Source organism: Phalaenopsis equestris, unplaced genomic scaffold (genome assembly GCF_001263595.1).
Source record: "Phalaenopsis equestris unplaced genomic scaffold, ASM126359v1 Scaffold000428, whole genome shotgun sequence".
Classification (NCBI taxonomy): domain Eukaryota; kingdom Viridiplantae; phylum Streptophyta; class Magnoliopsida; order Asparagales; family Orchidaceae; genus Phalaenopsis; species Phalaenopsis equestris.
Genome location: NW_018164869.1, coordinates 4,934,184 through 4,956,576, shown reverse-complemented (window position 1 = coordinate 4,956,576; position 22,393 = coordinate 4,934,184). Strand labels below are relative to the sequence as shown.

Below are 22,393 nucleotides of genomic sequence, written 5' to 3'. Positions count from 1 at the left end.
AATGGACATCATATTCATGAACAAATATTTTCTGTCAATCATCATTCCCAAGTTTAAATTTTGAAATTGACAAAGCTTAGTAACATAATTTTTGGCCCAAGTGAGGTTGATAATTGATAGGAATTTGCAATCTGTGCTAATGACTAAAAAAAAGGTCAATTTTTGGATCTTTTGAGAGAATGATGGAACACATTCCGACCATATTTTAATAGTGACTTATAGCAATCAAATTATTATATTTTTCATGGCATGGGCTGTAAGTATGAAATGTATTTTTGTCTCTTCTCATATCTCTAACCTTTTTTAGTATACAATTAAGCATTAATTCTCTTCCTATTTGCAATGAGGCGTCATAAAATTCACCTTATGAGCATCCAAACTTTTTTCAATGAAGTTCTAGAATAGACTTTAGTGGGAGAATAGCTAATTGTCTTTAGTTTGTTGCCCGACTGGCTTAAATATGGAGAGAGGGGCTGTGATTTGCATTTATTGCAGATTTTCTTTGAAATTTCTAAGTTCAATATTTTAATATGGATCATTTTGAATTTAATTTTCAACGGTGGAGTTGTTTTCTTTTTAACCATTGGCTTTTTTATGAAAGCTGCCACCGTCATCTTTTTAAAGAGGATCTCTTATATATGTTACAGCTGTTTTTCTTGGATGAAGATTGGATTTCAATATTGATGAAGGGCTCGTCGCTTTGGAGTAGAGTCTCCATGTTGAGTGACTGGCTTATAAGAAGTATAACTTCAATCTCTGTTTATATTTGAAAATTAGAATAAGAAATGAAAAGAGTAGAAAATGGGAGATTGAGATTTTATTATTGAATTTATTTCTTTTTTTATTAAAAGTATAATATGCACATCAATAGGTGTGTATAGCTATCTACAAAATAAATGAATTCAAAATCAGTACAACAACAACAACAACAACAAAGCCTTAATCCCACTACGTGGGGTCGGCTACATGAATCCTTTTTCTCCATTGCGTCCTATTTAGTGTCATATTTTCATTTAGTTCTAGTAAATTAAGATCATTTTTAATACAATAAGCCCAAGTCTTCCTAGGTCTACCTCTGCCTTTCTTAACACAAGTCGAATTTAAAACATCTACTCTCCTAATCGGATCATCTAATGGTCGACGTTTAATATGACCAAACCATTTAAGGCGACTTTCTCTAATTTTGTCTGTCACAGGAGCTACACCAACCCTATCACGAATATATTCATTCCGCATTTTGTCTCTAAGTGTAAAGCCACTCATCCACCTAATCATTCTCATCTCGGCAACACTTAACTTATTATTATGCTTCTCTTTTAAAGGCCAACATTCAGCGCCATAGAGCATTGCAGGTCTCACCACCATCTTATAAAATTTTCCTTTCAGTCTTAGCGGTACTTTTTTATCACACAAAAGGCCCGAAGCATTCCTCCACTTCAACCAACCAACTTGAATTCTACTATTAACATCTCCATCTATATCACCATCGCTTTGGACAGCGGACCCAAGATATCTAAATCGTTCACACCTTTTAATAATTTGATCACCCAAAGTCACACTTCTGTCACTAGAGCTATTACTACTAAAATTACATTCCATGTATTCAGTTTTAGTTCTACTTAAACGAAGGCCTTTAGACTCCAATGTAGACCTCCATAATTCAAGTTTTTCCTGGGCTTTTTCTCTCGTTTTAAAATTAGTTGCAAAAATCCAATACTTAAAATCAGTATTGGATTTTTTTTATCCAAAATTAGTTGCATGGTAGAAATGTACTTAAAGGTGCTAGCCACCAATTCAAGATTGTTTAAATAAAAATAATATGTATAATGCTTTTACCTTACTAAAAATGTTGTAAAAGATCTTTGGATTCCATCATTTAAGAGCTTATTTGAGCTTATTAAACTTAAACCGATGGGAAATCATCCCCATCTCTTTTACTTTAGCAAAAGTAAGAAAATCATGATATTTAACCCACATTCTAAAAAATTGCAAGGATTGGGGCTAAGTTGTGAATGAGCTGAGCATGAGCTGAGCTTGAGCGAGCTTAGGCTTGGCTTGTGTTCGACTCGTTCGAAATTGTCCGTGTTCGAAATCGGCTCGTGTTTGAAATCGACTCGTGAATAGTATGTTCATGTTCGGCTTGATTTAAATATTTATGTTCGTATTTGGCTCGAAATTGACTCGTTAAAATTAAATTGAAAAAATAGATGTAGAGTACTAGATTCAAATCTGGACCGAATGTATGCAAAGAAAACGCATAACCAGATTCCCACACGAGCAGTTACGTTTTAAACTTAGATATAAATATATATAATATATTATTATATAAATAATATATGTAATATATTATTATTTAAATAATTATATAATTTTTTCTATTTCGAGCTAAAAAGAGCCGAACACGAGCGAACAAAGAGTTGTTCGTGTTCGGCTCATTTATAATTCGAGCTTTAAAAACTTGTTCTTGTTCGACTCGTTTACTTAACGAACGAGCCGAACACGAGTTGTTCGCGAACAACAAGTTTTTTTAACAGCCCTAATTGGGACTAGAAAAATAACTTTGGAAATTTTAAGATTTATTCCAACAAATCCAATTTCTAAAAAATATCTTGATCTCATTCTGTTTTGGATGAGCAAGAATAAATGTGTCGATAAGGTCACACTCACAAGGCTTGGCCAAGACATTAAATTCATCATCTTAAAACAAGTTCATTCCTATGAAAAATGTTAGTAATATTGATATTTAGCAAAATTGAAGAGAAGATTTGCCTTTCAAAACCTTGAGAAAAGGCCTAAGCACACCAACTCAGGATTGAGATGGCGTCTTACTAAATGGGGAGCTAGTACAGAGCTTATCACTTCCGTAGAATTTGGTGAAGCACCAACCATTGCTAGAGCTCCCAAGGAAGAATATCCATCTATTGGCTTTGAGGAAATGAGAGTTCTCAAGAATAATATAACTCATGGCAAAATGAAGGCTTAGAATAACATGAAAATGTGCCCACATCAATCAATATTCATCATCCTGAGAAAACCAAGCAAGACCATAGATCAAATTTGAGAATCACTTATGGTAGAGGAACTTATTTAAAACAAAATAACAAATATCGCCTAAAGATCTATGGCGCTAGGGAGCTAGAAAACCAATTTTCATGTAAAATAAAGAATCTTTGTTGTGTAGGAATCACATAAAATATTTTTAAAGCCTATTATAGACAAATATAGGTCAAAATATATTATTTTTCATATTAAATATATTAATCTTAAATAATTAGAATATGTTATTTCATTCCCAACTCCATAGTTTGGCATTGGGAGCCCAATCGTGGAACTCTAATATTCATTTTTCTCGTTAGCTTCCAAAATGCTTAGGGTCTGTTTGGGATCATTTTTGTTTTTATTTTTTATTTTTTATTTTTATTTTGTTTTGTTTATGTTTTGATTTGAAATAAAATGTCACTAGTTGTAATGATTGTTTTTAAAAACACTAAACAAGTTGTGTGCTTTGAATTATTTTTAAAAACAATTTGATTTTATTTTAAAAATAGAATATAAAATTATGTAAAAAAGTACAATAACAAACATGTTTTTTTAAAAACAAAATTAGATAACAAAAGTGATGCTGAACAAGCCCTTAGTATTTTTGGGTTTTGCTTGTTTTCTAGGCCAAATATTCTTCAAATAGTTTGAAAGGGATACTTGAAGCACTTAGTAAGGTACAAGTCGAATTATCCTAACCGTATCTTGGATGTTTATGGTTTCGCTGCATTTGGCTGCTTCCACATATTTAAGAATATCAAGCGAAACTGATCTAGCTCTTAATACTTTTGCAACTGATAGTTTTTATCCAATGTCAATATGATTGGGATTTTAGTTCATTGATTGGTTACGCCTTTTATCAGATGATTGTTCATTTCAAGAAAATCGGAGTAGGTTTTTGTACTTATATATTAATTTGAAATAGGTTATTAAAATCAATAAATTGGCTTTAGGTTAAATCGAACGGGTAATGCTTTGGTTCTTGTTGGAAGATTTAAAGTTTGGAGCTAAGCAGGTCGGTTCAGGTTTACATGCTCATTTAGATGTAATCAAATTTGAATTAGATTGGTTGAACTCGAACCATGATTAAATGTGCTTTGCTTTAGGCCTTCACTGATTTGAATTTAAGTGATTTTGGGCATTCCCCAAAACCGTCATTGTTGCTTGAGAACTATCTTGAAAGTGTGGTCAATGGAGCATAACTTCATAATAAAAACTTGGCTTTAACAAGAAAGAAAATAATAATAATAATAATAATGACACCTTCCTGCCATATGTGTTGCTATTGTGTTATCAAAGGGTCAAAAGTTGGAGGAAAAAGGTTCATCTATGAATTTATAAATAATGTTCTGAGCTAAGAAGGATTTAGTGTAGACTTGATTGGTTTAACCTTTAGGGTTAAGGCTGCGTGATTGTATACATCAAAGATGGTTCATAATGCTCATACTAATATAGAGTGGCATGCCTAATATGTGTGTTGCCCGCTATCTCTATGTAGCAGCCCACTAAATTCCTGATAAGAAATCACCATTAGTGACTTTGTTGGACTCAAATGGGCATGTAATTCCAACAAATAGATGAAGTTTTTTCATTATGTACTCCCCATTTCCTTATTTGAGTCAAGCTGCCTACTGCTTGTGGCGAAATTACGTCCACTAAATCCATCAAATTGTTCCTTTTGATCTACTCCACATCCCTCACTTTCTTTGATATGCTGCCGATCTCTTAAATAGTATTAAAAATTGTTTAAAAATTTTCCGAAAAAAACAAATGTTTGCTGAATTATATTGCAAACAGGTCATCGCTACTCATACTTTTAGGCCCATTATCATGTGAAAGATTTATGACATTGATTCTCCTTAATCAAAAGGAGTACTTTCCTTAATGGTAATTATCAAAGCCACTAAGTCTAGTATCCATCTACAAAATTTGTTGATTCATTAGGGCGTTAATAGATATACATAAGAATGATATAAGTGTCTGTTGATATACTTGGCTGAATAAAACTGATCTTAAAAGCTATAGGGTTTACATTAAGGAAATGCATGAACAAGAACAAAAGCATTTAATGATCACAGCCCTTGGGTTTAAATCCAATTTTTACATGACTCGCTCCCACTAAAATTCATTATGTTGCATATTTTTTTAATTTTGCACATCAATCATCCTCTTTAACTCTTCTTATGCAGCCTATTTTTGATAACTGACCCCCAATTGACCTTCCTTTTGAAAGAAATCGTTTCCATAGTGGTTTAAGGGATTTTTGGATCCTGTCAGCCATTCTTGTTTGGTAGTTGACACCTCTTTTATTCCTCCATTTCTTTCTCCTTTCTTCTCCAAACTAGGGATGTGATTGAGTTGAGTTTAAGGAAGTTGTCTTCAACTTGTAGTCAAAAGTTTCGATTCAAGTTAAGACAGGTTGAGATGAAAGTTACACATTCTGAGATGACTTTGTAGTTGGTTCGAGCCAAATATTTTAATTTAAAGACAAAATCTTATATTTTATTGATATCAAAGGTATGCTTATTTATTTATATAAATATTTGTACTTAATATTAATAGCATACACCATTAATGTGCATGCGGTATACTATTTATATGTAAATTTACATAATTACATTTATTAAATATATAAATACATGCTTTTGTATGTGTGTATTTAGGTAGAAACACTTTATTGTGTACTTCCCATTCATCAAAGCAACGTCATATTTTTCTTGGGATAAACTTTGTTTAATACAAAGCAACTGTTTATATTCCCCATTCCCATTTATTATTATAAACTTCATTTAATTGTTAACACTAGCATACAGCGATTATTCTATTTGAAGCAGCCTTAATATGCATCAAGATTTAAAGAGTTAAATGTGTCCTCTTAAGCATGTATACCTGATAATAGAATTTTGTTCATGTGCTCAGTGGATCACTTCGACACTATCACTCTTATTCTTTCAAAACCCTGCTGATAATTGATTTGTACCTTTTTTTTATTAATTAAATTGCTTTATTTGCCCTTAGAAAATGTTAATTTGAGAATTGACAGCAAATGTGTAACTTCTTCAGATATATGATACTGGCTTTCTTAAAGGAAAATCTGGATCATTTCTAGTCAATAATGTTCAACCTTTTGGAGGATTTGTTCTTCATATTGGTACCTTTCCCGGAGACACTGGAGCATTTTCAGTTGGTGATAGGATAATTTGCAAGGTGAAATATGAATTAAATATTTAGGATCATACTTCTGACATTGAAATGATAAGTCATTTTTGATGATTTTCACCTCTCGGTTAAAATGATCAGGTTGATTACCAAAGGCGCGCCCTTATTGCCCCTAACCACACAGCTACGCACATGCTGAATTTTGCACTTCGGGTGGGAATTTTACTTATGACGGAGTTGTGATATATCTCATTTTTCTTCTTTCAAGTAAATTGATCACATTGATGCAGGAAGTCCTTGGCGATCATATTGATCAGAAGGGCTCTATCGTTCTTCCGGAGAAGTTGCGGTTTGATTTCTCCCATGGTGCTGATCATTTATTAATGCTCCTTTTAAGTTGCATCCAAGATGAGGGAGCTATTGTTTTACATAATGATTTTATATTAACAGGGAAACCTGTCCATCCCGAGGACTTGAGAAAAATTGAAGCCATTGTGAATCAGCAGATTAAAGATGAACTGGATGTGTATGCAAGTGAAACTAGCCTTTCTGTAGCAAAGCGAATTGCTGGACTCAGAGCTGTGTTTGGAGAAGTATGCTTTTAATCTCCTGTTATGTTTAGGACATCATTTCTGCCATTCATCTCTGCTATTTGTAGAACTATTACTGCTAATGTTCAAATTTTGTTCTTTTATAGGTCTATCCTGACCCAGTTAGGGTTGTGTCAGTTGGCCGAAAAGTAGAAGATATTGTAGCTGATCCAGAAAACAAGCAGTGGTCATCAATATCAACTGAACTATGTGGAGGTAGGTTTTAGTTTTAGCACAACTCTTTAATTTACTCTTTGTTAATGCTTGCAACGAATCAGGTACTCATATATCAAATACTCGAGAAGCCAAAGCATTTGCACTTCTTTCTGAGGAAGGAATTGCCAAGGGTGTTCGAAGGGTAGTTGCCGTGACATCTGAATGTGCTTTCAAAGCGTTAGAGTTGGCGAATTCTCTTGATTTTGAAATTGCAAGCACATTCACGTTAGAAGGAACGTCACAAGAAAAGGTATTATGAGGTTATGTTAATTTGAGAAATTTTGCACGATGAGTTCCTCTAAAAGCTGTTTCAAGTTTCAGTTCGCTAGTGTTGATAGGAAGATATTATGAGGTGTTCTTGTTGTTGAGGCACTTTTTTTTTTAGTATTCCTCGCCCATTTATTTGTTGAGAAATAGTGTAATTTGTTTATGCAATTAATATCTATTATAATCAATTGCTATTTCCGACCAAAACCATTAAAGAATATCTGTCAGAAAAAAGAATGGTTGTGCATGTGACTATTGATGTGTTGGTAGCTTTCAAAGGTGCTTTTTTGCTCTTTATTTGTGATTTTGATCTGCTCCTTTTTCCATGATTTAAAAAGTAGGTATATTTTTTTCGTAATGTGGTTTCTTCACACCTTTGATTTTTAAACTTTCCTTAGTGATATGATTGTCTGTTGAATAATAAGTGCCAGTTTACAATACTTTCTAATTCTAAATGCAACCAATTAAACAAATTGGGGCTATAAGATAAATCTTTCAATGTTTCTTTTCCCTTTATTCATGCAGAAAGTGGCAGACCTAAAAAGTAGAATAGATAAAGCATCCATTCCAGCAGCTTTAAAAGCTGATATGAAAGCAAGGATCTCTCAGTTGGAGGTACGGTATCTTTAACTTTTTATTGACCAAAAATAGTGTGTACCTTCTTTATCGGATCAATCAGTAGCAATTTGTTACTTCATATTATGACTCTGCCATTAACTGTTACTTTTTTTTTAATAGGGACAAATCAGAAAGGACAAAAAGAAAATAGGGGAAGAGAATATTGAAAGAGCTATTGGCATTGTTACCAGTGCTGCAGATAAAGCAGCATCCGAGGGAAAATCTTTTTGTATTTGTCAGGTCTCTGTTGGTCTTGATACCACAGCTGTTCGGGAGGCAGTTCTGAGGATTATGGATCAGAAGGTAATGAGCTTTGCTTCTCTTTCATGTAGGCGTTTAGGCTTCGTAATATTGTTGAAGAGCTTGTTACAAAGGTAATCTTGTGCGCGTTGATATTGTTGCCTAGGCAATGAACGTTTGAAACAGATGTTTTTTAGAGTATTGAATGAACCATGTTTGAAGCTACTGTGCTCACCCTAATACTTTTCCGACATATTTGGCCAGGTTTCAAAGAAAATTTTCCTTTTCATAATTCTTAGTGGCAGAAAATTTAACATATTTGTGACATTTTTAAGGGTCATTAAAAATAGGTTTAATCATTTTTTTTCAATAGGAGGATGTCGAACTTTACCTTACTATACTAATGTTATTATTTAGTTGTTGCATTGAAGTATTCTGTATGGTCATGTTAAGCATTCAAGGTATTTTACATGCGGTGAAATATTTAGTTGCAGACTCCACAGTGTGTTTGTTGTTGAAGGTGCTGTATTTTTGTGCTCACACTTCCCCAGATAAACTATTTTCATTTCTCCTAATTGGATACGATCTCACAATGAAAATAGCTAATGTGATGGATGAGGGAGGCATCACCCACCTGGTGAATATGAAGACATTTTGATAAGCTTCATATTAAAACATCAAATATTTTACTTGTTACTAGTGCCTCAGTTCGATTTTAACTTATTATGATAGTTTGATTAAATAATGGAATAAACTTGAATGCTTTTATAAATCCTTGGTCATTAAATGAACATCCTTGAATTGTTTGTTACTTGGTTCATTTATGATGATGAAAAATATCCCTTAAAGCTCGAGTAAGCTTGTCATAAAGCTCGAGCATACTCTATCAAGAAGCTTGTGAACATGCTTGTTAATAAGCTCGACTTATTTATGATCATAAATAGTATTGTTTAAAAACTCATAAACAAACTTCTTGTTTGATTTTTTTTTATATAGCTATCTAGTCATGCATTACAGTGTTGAGCTTTGTTGCATTAGCTTGTCAACTATGTGAAGGTCTGTTGATATTTCAGATGAATAATTCTAAGTCTGAGTAGGCGGAATTTTGCCCAATGAGATTTTAAGTCTCACTTTAGAAGTGCTAAATAAAAATTATATTCTTTAAATTAGATATGCTTGGCTTGATAAGGCTCGTTTAAGTTGTTAACTGAGCTTTAGTAGACCTTAAACCAAGCTCAATCAGGTATGAAATTAGAATAACCAAGCTTGAATATCATGATAGAAGATCAAATCAAGCTCTTGTTGATTCAAAATTGGATTTTGGTAAACATGCTCTAGCTCAAATAGCCATTCGCTTAACTCGGCTCAGTTCATTTGCAATCCTAAATGAAAATATCAAAACTAACGGTGATTGATGTAAGTAGCTTAAGACTTATAATATAGAAGAGTGAAGTTGTAAATGAAGATGTAATTTCTTGTAAGATTTGGTTTTTAAAATGGAGAAATGCTTCAGGAGTATTATTTAATAAAAGTATATTATTGATACTTAAAAGATAAGTTCTGTGCAACTCTAATTTTGTCAATGATGTTTAAATCCAAATGTTGAATGATGAAAACATTGTTTTTAATTGTGTTGGGTTTGAGAGAAAGAAAAATTTTAGGATGAATGTGTGCTAAAATTAGGAAAGATAACCTAAATAATAATTATATGAGAATATGTCAGAATAATATCTTTTGAAGAAAAGGTTATAAAAAATATAAGTTAGGCGAATTGGACATATGCAAAAGGAGGTCACAAGCAAACCCATGATATGGTTTGATATGATTAGTGTCATTGTTGTGCTCTCAAATACCACGTGGGTTAATTTTGATGCAAGTCGGCTCATCTAATTGGCCGAGTTCAAGTCAACTTGTTAGAGCTTTAATTCGCCAAATGGAAGAAGTTGCCAGGGTATGGGATGATACCGCAGGCAAGTTCAAGTTGCCATAATTATTCAGTTTAATCAGCATTGTCGTCTAGAGAGCCGACTGTCTCTAAGGCTACTTTCCCAATTCGCCAAAGCTATTAGCCCAATGTCTCAAAGCTTCTTGCAAGGGATCAACAATCCGTTGTGAAGTTGGTAGGTAATTTCACATGAACTCGCCCCATAGAAATCAGTATTTATATTCTATCTAATCAAATTGCTTGAATCACTTCTTTTTTATTTTCTATTTTATATTTTTGTGTTTGTGTTTTGATTTGAAATAAAATATATTTGATATGTTCGATTAAGATATGTTTATTTTTTAAAATGCTCAAAACATCTTCATGTTATTTTTAGTGTTTTCAAAAACATGTTAATTCACTTTTAGAAATAGAAAATAAAAATATGTAAAAAGCGCACCAAACAAATGTGTCTTAAAAAAGAAAAGAATATACAAAAGATATAATTGATCCCAAAAAAGCTCTAAGCTTTGTCATGCAATTTTATTTGTGTTATTCAAAGGTAGCATTTTCCTCAGCGTTGAGCATTACCCCAAATTTATAAATAGGGGTTAGAGGGTCAGTCAGACACTTTCATCATTTTTTTTTTAATTTTTGCACTCTTGTAATATGGTGAAATATCAAATCTTCTCATTTATTTTTCTTTTCTTTTGCTTGATCTCTTTTTGTTAGTAAAGCTACAGTTTCACCCACAGACGAAATTTGTTTCCCGTAGGAGGGTTAGAAATTAAAATGATTTGCGAAGCATAAATTTAACACTTGTATAATACCGACATAAAAAAAAATGAAAATGAGGATTCATAAAGGCAATCCCAAATCTAACGATGATGTAGTGGCAGGTTCTTGCAGTGGAAATGAAATAAGCCCAGCGAAATCAAAGCATTCAAAGCCCTACTCAGCCTGGGTTTGACCTTGATTTTTTCCCCCTCTAAAGTACCAAAACTAATTGAGCTCAAAGTCAATACCGCCCCTTTTAGTCAGAAGCTGAAGACAATTTAACTGAGCTTACTAACAGCTCTATGCATTCTTTGATTCCTACTTTATGTTAGAACGTTCTATGCGCCTGGCTCTATTGATAGTTTGCCTCATGCAGTTGTGTACTTTCCAAACTTTTGTTGTATCATTAAGTGAACTTTTATCATGTACTATTTTCCTGCTGGCCTCATTTTCTTTAGGCACCATATGGAGTTTAAATTTCACTTCATAAAAAAGAAAATCTTATTCTGGTCCTTGTTGTTTGTTTCACTCAGGGACTGGCAGTGATGGTATTCAGCACTGATGAAAATTTGAACAAATCTGTGGTGTGTGCTGGAGTCCCTAACAACCCATCTATGAAGAGTCTGGCGGTGCTGGAGTGGCTGACTGCTGCAATGAAACCAATCAGTGGGCGGGGTGGTGGAGGGAAGAATGGCATCGCTCAAGGCCAGGTTAGCGGCGAAAATAGATATGTTTTAAATATTAAATGTAAAGTTTTCGTGTTCCATATGTAAATACATAGGAATTGAGTGGTGTGTATGTGAATCTTCCCTATATATTTTTTGAAAAAAGTTCAGTTCCCTGGCTGAGCTGATGGAATCATGTTTGAATGACAGGGAAATGATGCAACTCATGCTGCTGAGGCTGTGGGTGTTGCAGAGAAATTTGCGCAGATGAAACTCAGCTAGAATTAACATGCTTCACATATTCCCACCTTCTGGAGGATTTTGGTGAGTTCCAACTTAAAAAATCTTATGATTTTAGATTCAAAAGGGTATATTATGCGGTGGCAATATTTATTGTTAGAATATAAAGAAAATATTATTATTATTATTATTCTGTAATTTGTTGTAGTTTTAGCATAAGGCGACACTACTTGATGTCTTGCTCGTTGACAACACAATCAGAACAATGCATACAATCACACAATCATTACACTGTTGCAATTGTTATATTTAAAAATGGTTGAATACGCCCCACAAATTCTTATGTATTTATGTGGCTGACACCCAAAGTTTGATATTTATATTTTTAACACTGATATCATAAACATATGCATAAAAAGATATATTTCACTTTTAAAAAGTTAATAATTGTGGTATTTATGATGTGATGTTAAAGATTTGGGTGTTATGCATGTAAATACGAAGGCTTAGGTTTCCTTTGTCGGACTACTTATATTCTCTGTTGTAATTACATATCCAATTGAGATAGTCATAGAGTCAGGGGTGGAACTAAATTATTCTCTTATATAAGTAAAAGTTTGAATTTGAGAGGGGGGCAATGACCAAAGTGATATTTCAGTAGGAGCAAAATTGATATTTTAGGAGGGATAAAAGACCAAATTGTTCTTTTGGGGGTGTTAATTACCTCTCTTGATTCTATTTGGGTCCGCCCTTGCAAAACAAAAGTACAATATGACTTTGCATTCATTAAAGTTGTCTGATTATAATATATAATTAGTTAATCAAGTGATATATTGTGCATATTGAATTAAATAGGAAATAACTTTATCAAAATGAGGATATCTAGAGTTAAAAAATACTTCTTTAGTTTGCATGGACAACCCTCTGGTATTACCATTTCCATCCTCTCTTAATCTGGACTGATTCTTCCTTTAAATGCTTATCTTGAGTACATTCTCCCTTCCCCGTTTAATATTATCATCATATGAAATTTTATTTTATTTTATTTTTTACTAGATTTACAAACATGCCACACAATTCCTTTTCAAAATTTAAAATGATGGCAATTTTAATGTGATGCGAAATTTTGTAGTGGTATAAATCCAAAAGGTAAAGTTTAGGTTTTGGATATGTAAATTCATAAAATTGGATGGTATGTATATTTTAGGGTTTAGAATTAAGTCCTAAATTTCTATATTATTTGTGTATAAGTAATGACCTCCTTTTTATGAGCGAGGAATAATATAATTGAAAAATGTTTTTTGAGTAAAGTTGCATAACCAAAGACCTTGAGCTCAGTGATATGTTTCCAGCGAAATATTACATCAGGACTCTGGACATAGAGCTACGTTTGGATTTCAATAGTTAGGAATATCTGTTTGTATTACAGGAAAATTCAATCTGCATTATTTGTAAAAAAAATGAAGTGTTATTCGAGTACTATATGGTGTTATTCGATTATTTTGTGGTGTTATTAAAATATTCTCCCGTTTTACTTGATTTGGGGTTGAAGTGTTTTTGGAATATTCTCTCGCGTTACTTGATTTGAGGCTGTGTTATTTCAATAATATGGTGAAAATTAAAATAACACTGGGAATATGTCGAATAACATATATGTTTATATTCCTACTTTAATAATGTACCTTTAAAAAAAAAAACTTAGTTGGAGCGACGTGTATAGCATAATAAAACTACATTATTATAGTTTAGAGACTTTGTAAATATAACATTTGATTGAGATTTAATTATTATTTTCGCCTTATTCTACTGTTTACATTATTACTTGTATGACCTATAATACAAAATAATATCGAGGTGTCTTATTTTACGGTGATTTAGCCTCGTTATATATATTCATGTATATGTGTCGCAAGTCTTGGTCTGTTGGTGGCAGGATCACTGTAAGTCCCTTCAGGCCAAGGGTTCGATCTCACCGTGGCGCGGGGGCTCTAAAATAATAGGCACATGAAGCGGACTCTCATCATGGGGCCTAAATTCTCTTTAATATATTAATATATTAATATATATATATATATATATATATATATATCTGTTTGGACATGTGCAAAGTGTGTTCCGTGCGATCTGTAAATGAGCCATAAAATTTTGACTTTATCAAAATCAGTTTATTTACATCTCCATGCCTAAATTAACTTAGTTTTTATCACAATATCATCATTTTTGTGGCCAACTTCACGCCTTAGAGATATCGTTAATCTAGTAGGCCCAACAAGAAATTAATTCTTGATAATTACATTTATTGACCCTACACTTAATTATTCCCCTTGATGATGGCACCTATAGGTCATATATCAATATTTTTCGTTATAGAAAAGTTGTTATGCTTCTAATATCGGGCCAAGTCAGTGCAGTACTAAACTTTTTAATAACCAACAAGATTATGAAATAATATTGCATCAGGACTCTGCACGTAGAGTTAAGTGTGGAGTCTAATGAAATTAGGTCATGTGAAGGTGACAGAAAAAAAAAATTGGCCCAGTAACATAAGGGAATATTCCCCTCGTGTTATTCAATGTTATGTAGGTGTTATTGTGTTATGAGAATATTCCCGGTGTTATAATAACACAATAGCACATCAATAATACTTGAATAACACACAATAATATCTAAATAACACACAATAACACATGAATAACACGAGAGAAATATTTCTTTGTGTTACCGGACATATTTTTTTTTATCACTACCACGTGACGTGATTTCATTGGACTCCGCACGTAACTCTACGTGAGGGGTCCTGATGCAATATTTTCTCCAAGATTATGCTTAGTTATTTTTGTTTTTATCGTAAATTCAACTGTAAAGTGTTCTTGATTTGGCTTATGAAAATTGAAGATGAATTTTTATGGGATAATAGGAACAAGTTTAAATGCTTATGTTATATCCTAGCTAGCAATATTCTCGTTGTTTACAAAGTCAATGTCCAACCAACACATCACTCAACCCTTTGGTCAATTTCCACTAGAGTCATGCCTTTGGCCAACTTCACATCGTTAAGATCTTTTTTGATGATTTTGAGATTTCTAGCATCTAATCAAGTCTTCTTGAGGAGCCAACTAACAGCCTCCCTCCCCTAGTAGCTAACATTCAATCACCTTTCTAGCATCTTGACATTGTTCTTATTGGTTTCAGAATTGCCTCTTTCTCTGGCTAACTTTATCTTTAGTTTCCATCCTTGTACATTGATTTTTTTATCATCTTCTGAACAACCTAGATTTCATTTACACCTTAGTAAGTCATTCCTTGCAGATCATTCATTTGTAATCTTTTATTAATTTCTAAGTAGCTTTTTCAATGCCCTCATTAAATTGTTTATCAAGCAATGTGGTTGTTTACGTTTTGCAAGTTTTGGTGAATGAAATCATGCAGTATTCAATTTTCAACAGTATTTTGTTGGTGGTGATTATCCATCTATCGATGTCACCTAATAGATATTACCACTGATTTTCCCACTCTCATTATTAATCTCTATGCTAAAAAAAAGAAAGATCTAAGAATAGTTAGGCATATTACCTAATCTAATTAAATATCATGGCAATTAAGGACTACTCCCATGTTATCTCAATTTCAAATAATTACCATGTGTAGCTTTTAATTAAGAGACAATAGAGCCCTCCTAGTTTGATTACCTCTATAAAACTCAATTTTAATTTTTTTTCCAAATTTAAATTTTAAAAAATCATGCTTAATGTCTCAAGTGTTCGCACTCTTTCAAAAGTTAAAATTTTGGAATCCACTTCAACTGTCCTGATATATTGGCACCTTCTTTCTTGGTTAGTCTCTTAGTGTCTAACAGTTGACCAACATATATATGCCACCAACTTTAGCAATAACTAGTTTCTTCTCCCTCTCAATTATCTCATATTCACATATCGTGTAAGGTCACCTGGAGTTTTCAATTCTTTATGGTCATAGCCCCATAGAAGACAATCTTGTTAGCATCATCCTAGTAATGCTAAAATTTGTGCTCGTTTATCCATCTTTTGTTCATTGTGTAGTCCTCGATTTGGCAACCCCTTTTTTAGATCTAACCACTTGAAGTGATGGAAAAGAATCAACAAGTGATAGAAAATTACTTAAGGGTGGGTCTTAGTGACCATCATAGGATGCTAGAAAGGCCTTACCGATAATTTCATAACTAACATTTATTGAACATGCCTAACGACTTAACCCAGACAAAGCTTTTGTGAGTCAATGACTTCAAGTCATCAAGCTAATTTCTCTGCCTTTCATCATTTTTTAAGAAGCTTTCATCACTTAGATGGTATATATATAGACACTTGGAGAAGAGATCTCTTCATCCCTGTTGGGTTACTTATCATCTCTTGTAAGTGATACCTTCAGCTTTCTCAAGTTGACCTTAAAATATCAACCTACTGACTCTGAGCACAACAAAAAATGTGCATTAGTTGCCAAACTACTTCAACCCATCACTTTTTCAAGTGCAATGATGAAGTTTCTCACTAATAATAATTAATCAACATTATCAATCAATGAGTTTGGAGCTCTGACATTTACTCTACTACCTACTGTGCTCTTTAAAGCTGACAACTCCTAGTTGTCTTATAACAGTTATACGGCTTAACCCATTCACGTGTTAATATATACTAATAGTATGGTGTTTACCTTTAGCTTCCATTCTATAGGTTTTTTGAGTATTTAGGTGACTACATTAGGTTAACTACCCACCGCCCGTTTATATGTTATCATCTTCATGAATATGGACTTACTTGAATTTAAATTTAGTTACTTTATTCTTATTATAGAAGTTTAAGAGTTTACTCTATGTATTTTAATTACTATGTAGACATTAAAGGCTAGTATAATACCCTCCTTTATAGTAATATATATATTTTGAACATATTTATGATTATCTTAAGAGTGAGATAGTAAACAATGAGGAAGAATTTGAATAGTTAATGTAGTTTCCTCTTTATAATCTTGCATTCGCAATAGAAGATCATGTCATATAAAGCATATAACAAAACTTAACACAAGATCTATTTAAAATAAAATTTTCAAATATTCTAAATACATTACATAGAACTATTGACTCATTGATGATAATAAATGTATAAATTAAGATTCATCATTACATTTTCACTTTAAAATACGCATCAAAAAAATTTTACTTACATAATATTATGTACAATAATCATGATCATTTAATGGTATCTTATATCACCTATTATGTATCAAGTTCACATCACTAACTCGTATTTAAAGAAAAACCTATTGGCCCACGCACCATCATTTTTTCTTTCTTATGCTTAAAATGTAATAATATGATTGGAGTCAAGCAATTTTCATTGGGATCTTAAAATGTAAATATCATAGCTTAATATTTAAGTAAGATAAAACTAATCATAACTATTTTTTTTTTTTATAAAGTTATGCAAGGCTTATTTTTAAGCCAAGGTTTCAAAATAATAAACTAGATCACCTATGAATCTTAAATATACATATAATATTTAATTCACTGCTATTTTCATTTAGAGGGTACTCGATAGAGATTAGCAATGCCTTCGCCTAATATACATATATGCAAGCTTGATACTTATATTGTCTCCCATACTATAGATTAGTAATTATATATATATATCATATATATATATATAATTAGACTCTCAATCATATCTAAATATACAAATGAAAAAAATGTTGTTTGGTCCATAAAATTAATATTAATAATATTCTTATATGATTAAAATACATTAAATAAGTCAATATTAGTTAGACATATGAATAGATAAAAATTGTGATATTTATAAAATAATATTGTTTAGATATCAAAGATTCAAATTAAAAAAAAAAGAGTAAATAAATTAATAAACATAACAAAACCCCAAACTATGTATGACATTTTTGCTCATAGTTGTCGTCCAGATGAGTTGTCGGCATATTTTGTAAATTGATGGCCCATTCACTTCGTGAAGTGATTGTTTTCTTTCAAATAATGACAGCATTGTTACAACTAGGATATCTACTGCTTTTAAGGGAAACGATTACTAGCCTATTCGAACCATATGTTACACAGAAGATTGAGAGGGGGATCGTCTCCAAGGGAAGTCCATGACTCGAACTAATTTGAATTTGAACCTCTTCCATATTTTTATTTGAACATGATTCAGACATGATTACCTCAAACTTTCGTGGTCATCTAACCAAACACCAATATTTATGAAATTCCTGTAAAATCAATATACTAAGGGTGTCAATTTGGGTCAGCAGGTCAAGTTCGGGTCTGACCCGGATAAGGTCAACCTGAACCCGAGTTTGACCCGCTAACAAGAACCCGACCAGAAATTTCATGTTTATTCGAGTAATGTTTCAGTTTTTGGGCCTGACCCTATTAATAAATGGGTTGAAATCTCTGATTCGAACCAGACTCGAAAAATATTCGGGTCAACCCTAACCCGAATTTTTCAAGTCGAGTTTGACTCAAGTTGGCATGTTAGGTCAATTTTTGACACCTCTAGAATATGTCGTATTTTTGTTGTAGTAAAACAAAGAGTTTCTAAGGAAACTCAATAACATGCAAAATTGATTTGAAGTAATTTGAATTATGTATAACAAAAAATCAACTTTTGTGGGCCAACGCACACGTCTAACAAAATAAAGAGTTTTTATTGGCTTGATAAACATATTTACTCAGAAGATATAAACATCATCAAAGTAATGAACTAACCAAGCAGATTCATCAATCAAAGCTCGTCTCATCGGTGATCCTCGAAATTAACAGAGTAAAAAATGTCAAGATTGACATTAAGAATCAACATGTCACATCCCCATTTATGAGCATTCTGACATCAACATTGCAATCTTTTTATCAAAATACCATGGATAAATTTTAGCACCTAGGCTCATTATTTTCCTCACATGTATAAATGGATGGGAGAGAGGTCCATGAATGGGGCCAACTTTCCAAGTATTTTTTAGAGATCTTAAGCCCTAACTCTCGGAAAAAATATTGCATACTTGCAAATTATGTACTTACAGGAGTGTATGGAGTTGTCTCATCATATGAGTTAAATTATTGTGATGTAGCCCCTCTATCCACCCTTGTAAGTATATAGTTACAAATATTGCAATATTTTCTTTTTAACTTTTTTTTTTTCAAGATATCCTTCATGGCCTTTTATAAAATAAAACACATTTACCTATGACTTTTATTCATCACATGTTGATTATCCTAAAAACACTTCTTTTTCACATGTCATGATGTTATCAGTACCATAATGTCTTCCCAATGAGCGTCAACGCACAATGTTGATCAATTGAATGTTTCTCCTTCATGTGGTTTATCTTACAATGATTTCCCCAACGAGCTCCATCTCACATCGCTCATCTTCATTAACTCTCATTTACATGTTGCTATCCCAACAATGCCTTTTCCAACAAGTTCCATTGCACAACCCCAATGGCACAAGCTCCTTTTCACCTCCACTTATCACAATCCAGCCATGCCTTTGCTTGGAATTCACAAATATACAAAAAACAAAGGAAGCTTTGCATAGATACCCCACCCATTTCCTATATATTTACATAATTAACACAAAAATTTTCATTTGTTACATTTTTGGCACTTATTTATGAAAGAAAAGGTGTCTAGTTTTTAGAAATTAAAATAATAATATTCTAATGTGATGTAAAATAAAAATAAATTTTAGAGTTTGGATTGTCTAGATCTTAGGAATTCCGAGGTATGTATGTAAATGCCCCTATAAAAATAATGTATTCCTTTTATCTCAATATAACATTGATAGAAATTTCTATAACAAAACTTAACCCAAGCATATTTAACCAACCACATTAACCAAATTATCAGTTCTTCAAACGCCAAACAAGCAAAAATATCAAGGAGATTTTGTAAATTAAGATAAATATAAATAAATTTGAAAGATAAATTATAACTCCTTATGTGTGTGTGTGTGTGTGTGTGTGTGTGTGTGTGTGTGTGTGTGTGTGTGTGTGTATATATATATATATATATAAATTAAAGTGAACGAAAATCAAAACATCAAATATATAAATTCCTTTTTATCAAAATATAAATATTTTACTTAATGAAAAAAAAAATTAATTTTTACAATAAATTAAATTGAGGATTTAATCATTCGCACCTAACAAAATAATATGTTTTTAACATTTATTTTAGAACAATGATGAGATTAATCCATAGAATTAAGCCTTAGCTAACCCAAAAAAACGATAATTAAGTCAAACGTAAAAAAATTAAACAAACAAAAGGAATTATTAATTGCAGTAAAGTCAACGAACAATAAACGTAAGTACTTGTTCCTGTATACGCTACCTTTTGGTACATTGTCGTTTAAATCAGTACAAAGTTTCCAAATACCGATTGTCTAAAAGCTCAATTAAACATAAAAAGATGAATTATCCAAAAGATTTATTCATTTATTATTATAACGCAGATAGAAACATACACGAAACATTAAACATTAGATTGCTCATTTGCTATCTCCATTAGATCTATATACCTTCATACAATCCATTTTGTATTAAACTAAGACGACAACAAGGAATCATCTTCCCCGTCGGTAGCAATTTCAGAAAAAAAACATAATTTTTATCTAATGGCAGAGCACAACTTTTTAAGAAACAATGATATAACAGAAATGTCAACAGCGCCCTAAAAACATTTTAAATTTACATCCACTGCCCTTCTGATGGTAGAGAAAACAAAAGACGAGTCGAAAAAGAAAATTAAGAAAATAAAAAAAAAAAAAAAAAAGATGTAAAATCAAACGCTTGCATTAAAAAAAATAACTAAAAACATCTATTTCTTGGCCTTCCTGGCGGGTGTTTTCTTTACTGGGGCAGCCTTTGCTGCGGGCTTTGCTGCCTTTGTAGACTTGGCTGTAGTTGCAGGCTTCTTTGCTGCCGCGTAGCAGGCTTCTTGACGGCCGCCGCCGCCGCAGCCGCTGCAGCCTTCTTCCCCGGAGTATCCTTCACGGAGGTCTTTGCTACCTTTGACGGACGCGTGGTGGGCTTAGCTGTGGTGGACTTCGGCTTTGGCTTTGCAACCTTTGCAGCTGGTTTTGGTTTGACTGCAGCTGCTGGTTTGGATTTAGCTGCCGGCTTAACTTTTGCTGCAGGCTTGGGCTTGGCAGCAACAACAGGCTTCGCGCTTGGCTTTGCAACCACCTTCGGTTTAGCAGCTGGCTTAGCTTTCGCCTTAGCCTTTGGTTTGGAAGCAGCAGCCTTGGGCTTAGTCTTGGCCTTCACAGCCGTGGCCTTCTTAGCCTTCGGTTTTGCAGCAGTAGAAGGTTTCTTAGCAGCAGATGGCTTGCTTGTTTTAGGTTTTGAGGAGGATGGGAGTTTATAGGAGCCTTTCACTTTGGTGAGCTTTCCACTTGCGGTTAGATTACGAAGCTGGACCAGAAGCAACTTTTTGAAATTGGAAGGCAGTTTATCCTTATGCTTGTCCTCGAGAAACTTAGTGATGGCATACTGGCTTGATCCAGATTTCTCCTTAAGTGAAGTTATCGCATCACCGACCATCTAGATTTCGCCCCATTGATAGAAATGGTATCAGATCCGATGCAATTGACAGTTGAAATTCATGTAGAGCAATCAAAATTACCTCGAAATAAGACGGATGAGTGGCAGCGGAGCGCGGCTTGCGAGGAGCGGCAGGCTTCTTTGCCTTCGTCTTCTTCGGAGCAGCTTCCTTGTTCTCTTCGCCGGCCGCTTCCTCCGGCTTATCGGCGGCGGGTTCTGCCGCAGGGGAATCGGCGGCGGGCTCTTCCACTACTGGCTGAAGGGTCTCTTCCGTGGCCATTGAGAATGATTTGGATGTTAGCTGAGGCTTGAATTAGGGTTTCGAAGAGGGATTGAAAGGAGGAGGAAGAAGGCCGGAGATCTGTCGAAGTGATGAACGAAGGAAGAAGAAATCGCGATTAAATACCGAACGGCAGCGGAAACGGATGACACGTGGAAATTTTCCATTCGATGTTAGTCACCTCACTCGGATCCCTCCGTCCAAAGTTTTAAATTATAGCCTTCGGATATTTTCCTAATCAACGGCTGTAAATACTCTTTAATGTAAGGGAAGGATAGTGGACAGAGATTGAAGGATTTGTAGCTGAGATGAGGTGTGCTTTCCCCCTCACTTGTTTGTCAAATAACTTTAGTTATACTGAACCAATTTAAGAAAAATTTAAATCATTTTGAAGCTCTGAACCTTAGCTTTAAAACAAGTCTATAATGGCTTGATTTGGTTGTGTATTAAGATTAATACAGATTTTCTACTAAAATTGGTCATGCACATGGTTTTGTGTGAGTTTGCTAAAGTTTTTGGTCCCTTGCTTATAATTTTGATTGTTTCTTCCTGGTTTTTTTGTTTAAGCTGATAGTAAAGGTGTAGAGGAGTTAGTAGAACTTTGAATCATGAAAAATGGCTTTGAAATGAATATTTTATTGTGAAATTAATGGGGTGGAAGAGACACATCACATTATTTATATTGTTGGTGCTTATGAGAAGAGATGTTGATTGGAATTTCAATTCATAAAGTAATAATTCATGAAAATTTTCATCTTTTGAAAACTTAAATCGATTGTCTTTGTTTCTTTTG

At 33.2% G+C, this 22,393-nt stretch overlaps 2 protein-coding genes across 2 annotated transcripts in view; one reads left to right on the top strand and one right to left on the bottom strand.

The window, feature by feature from the left end:
* Positions 1–12,095, top strand: part of LOC110027399 (alanine--tRNA ligase) — a 49,406-nt gene extending 37,311 nt beyond the window's left edge. The window contains exons 13-22 of the mRNA XM_020728813.1: positions 6,103–6,246; positions 6,340–6,411; positions 6,489–6,564; positions 6,649–6,791; positions 6,896–7,004; positions 7,067–7,254; positions 7,797–7,886; positions 8,010–8,192; positions 11,364–11,540; positions 11,706–12,095. Of these exons, the coding sequence (XP_020584472.1) occupies positions 6,103–6,246; positions 6,340–6,411; positions 6,489–6,564; positions 6,649–6,791; positions 6,896–7,004; positions 7,067–7,254; positions 7,797–7,886; positions 8,010–8,192; positions 11,364–11,540; positions 11,706–11,777 (1,254 nt within the window). The 3' untranslated portion in view covers positions 11,778–12,095. The remainder of the gene's footprint in view (positions 1–6,102; positions 6,247–6,339; positions 6,412–6,488; positions 6,565–6,648; positions 6,792–6,895; positions 7,005–7,066; positions 7,255–7,796; positions 7,887–8,009; positions 8,193–11,363; positions 11,541–11,705) is intronic.
* Positions 12,096–20,297: 8,202 nt separating this feature from the next.
* LOC110027566 (histone H1-like) lies at positions 20,298–21,704 on the bottom strand. Its single transcript, XM_020729055.1, has 2 exons — positions 21,403–21,704; positions 20,298–21,320 (listed from the first exon to the last, which is right to left on the bottom strand). The coding sequence occupies exons 1-2, from the start codon at positions 21,598–21,600 to the stop codon at positions 20,628–20,630; spliced, it is 891 nt and encodes a 296-aa protein (XP_020584714.1). The 5' UTR covers positions 21,601–21,704; the 3' UTR covers positions 20,298–20,627.
* Positions 21,705–22,393: the final 689 nt, after the last annotated feature.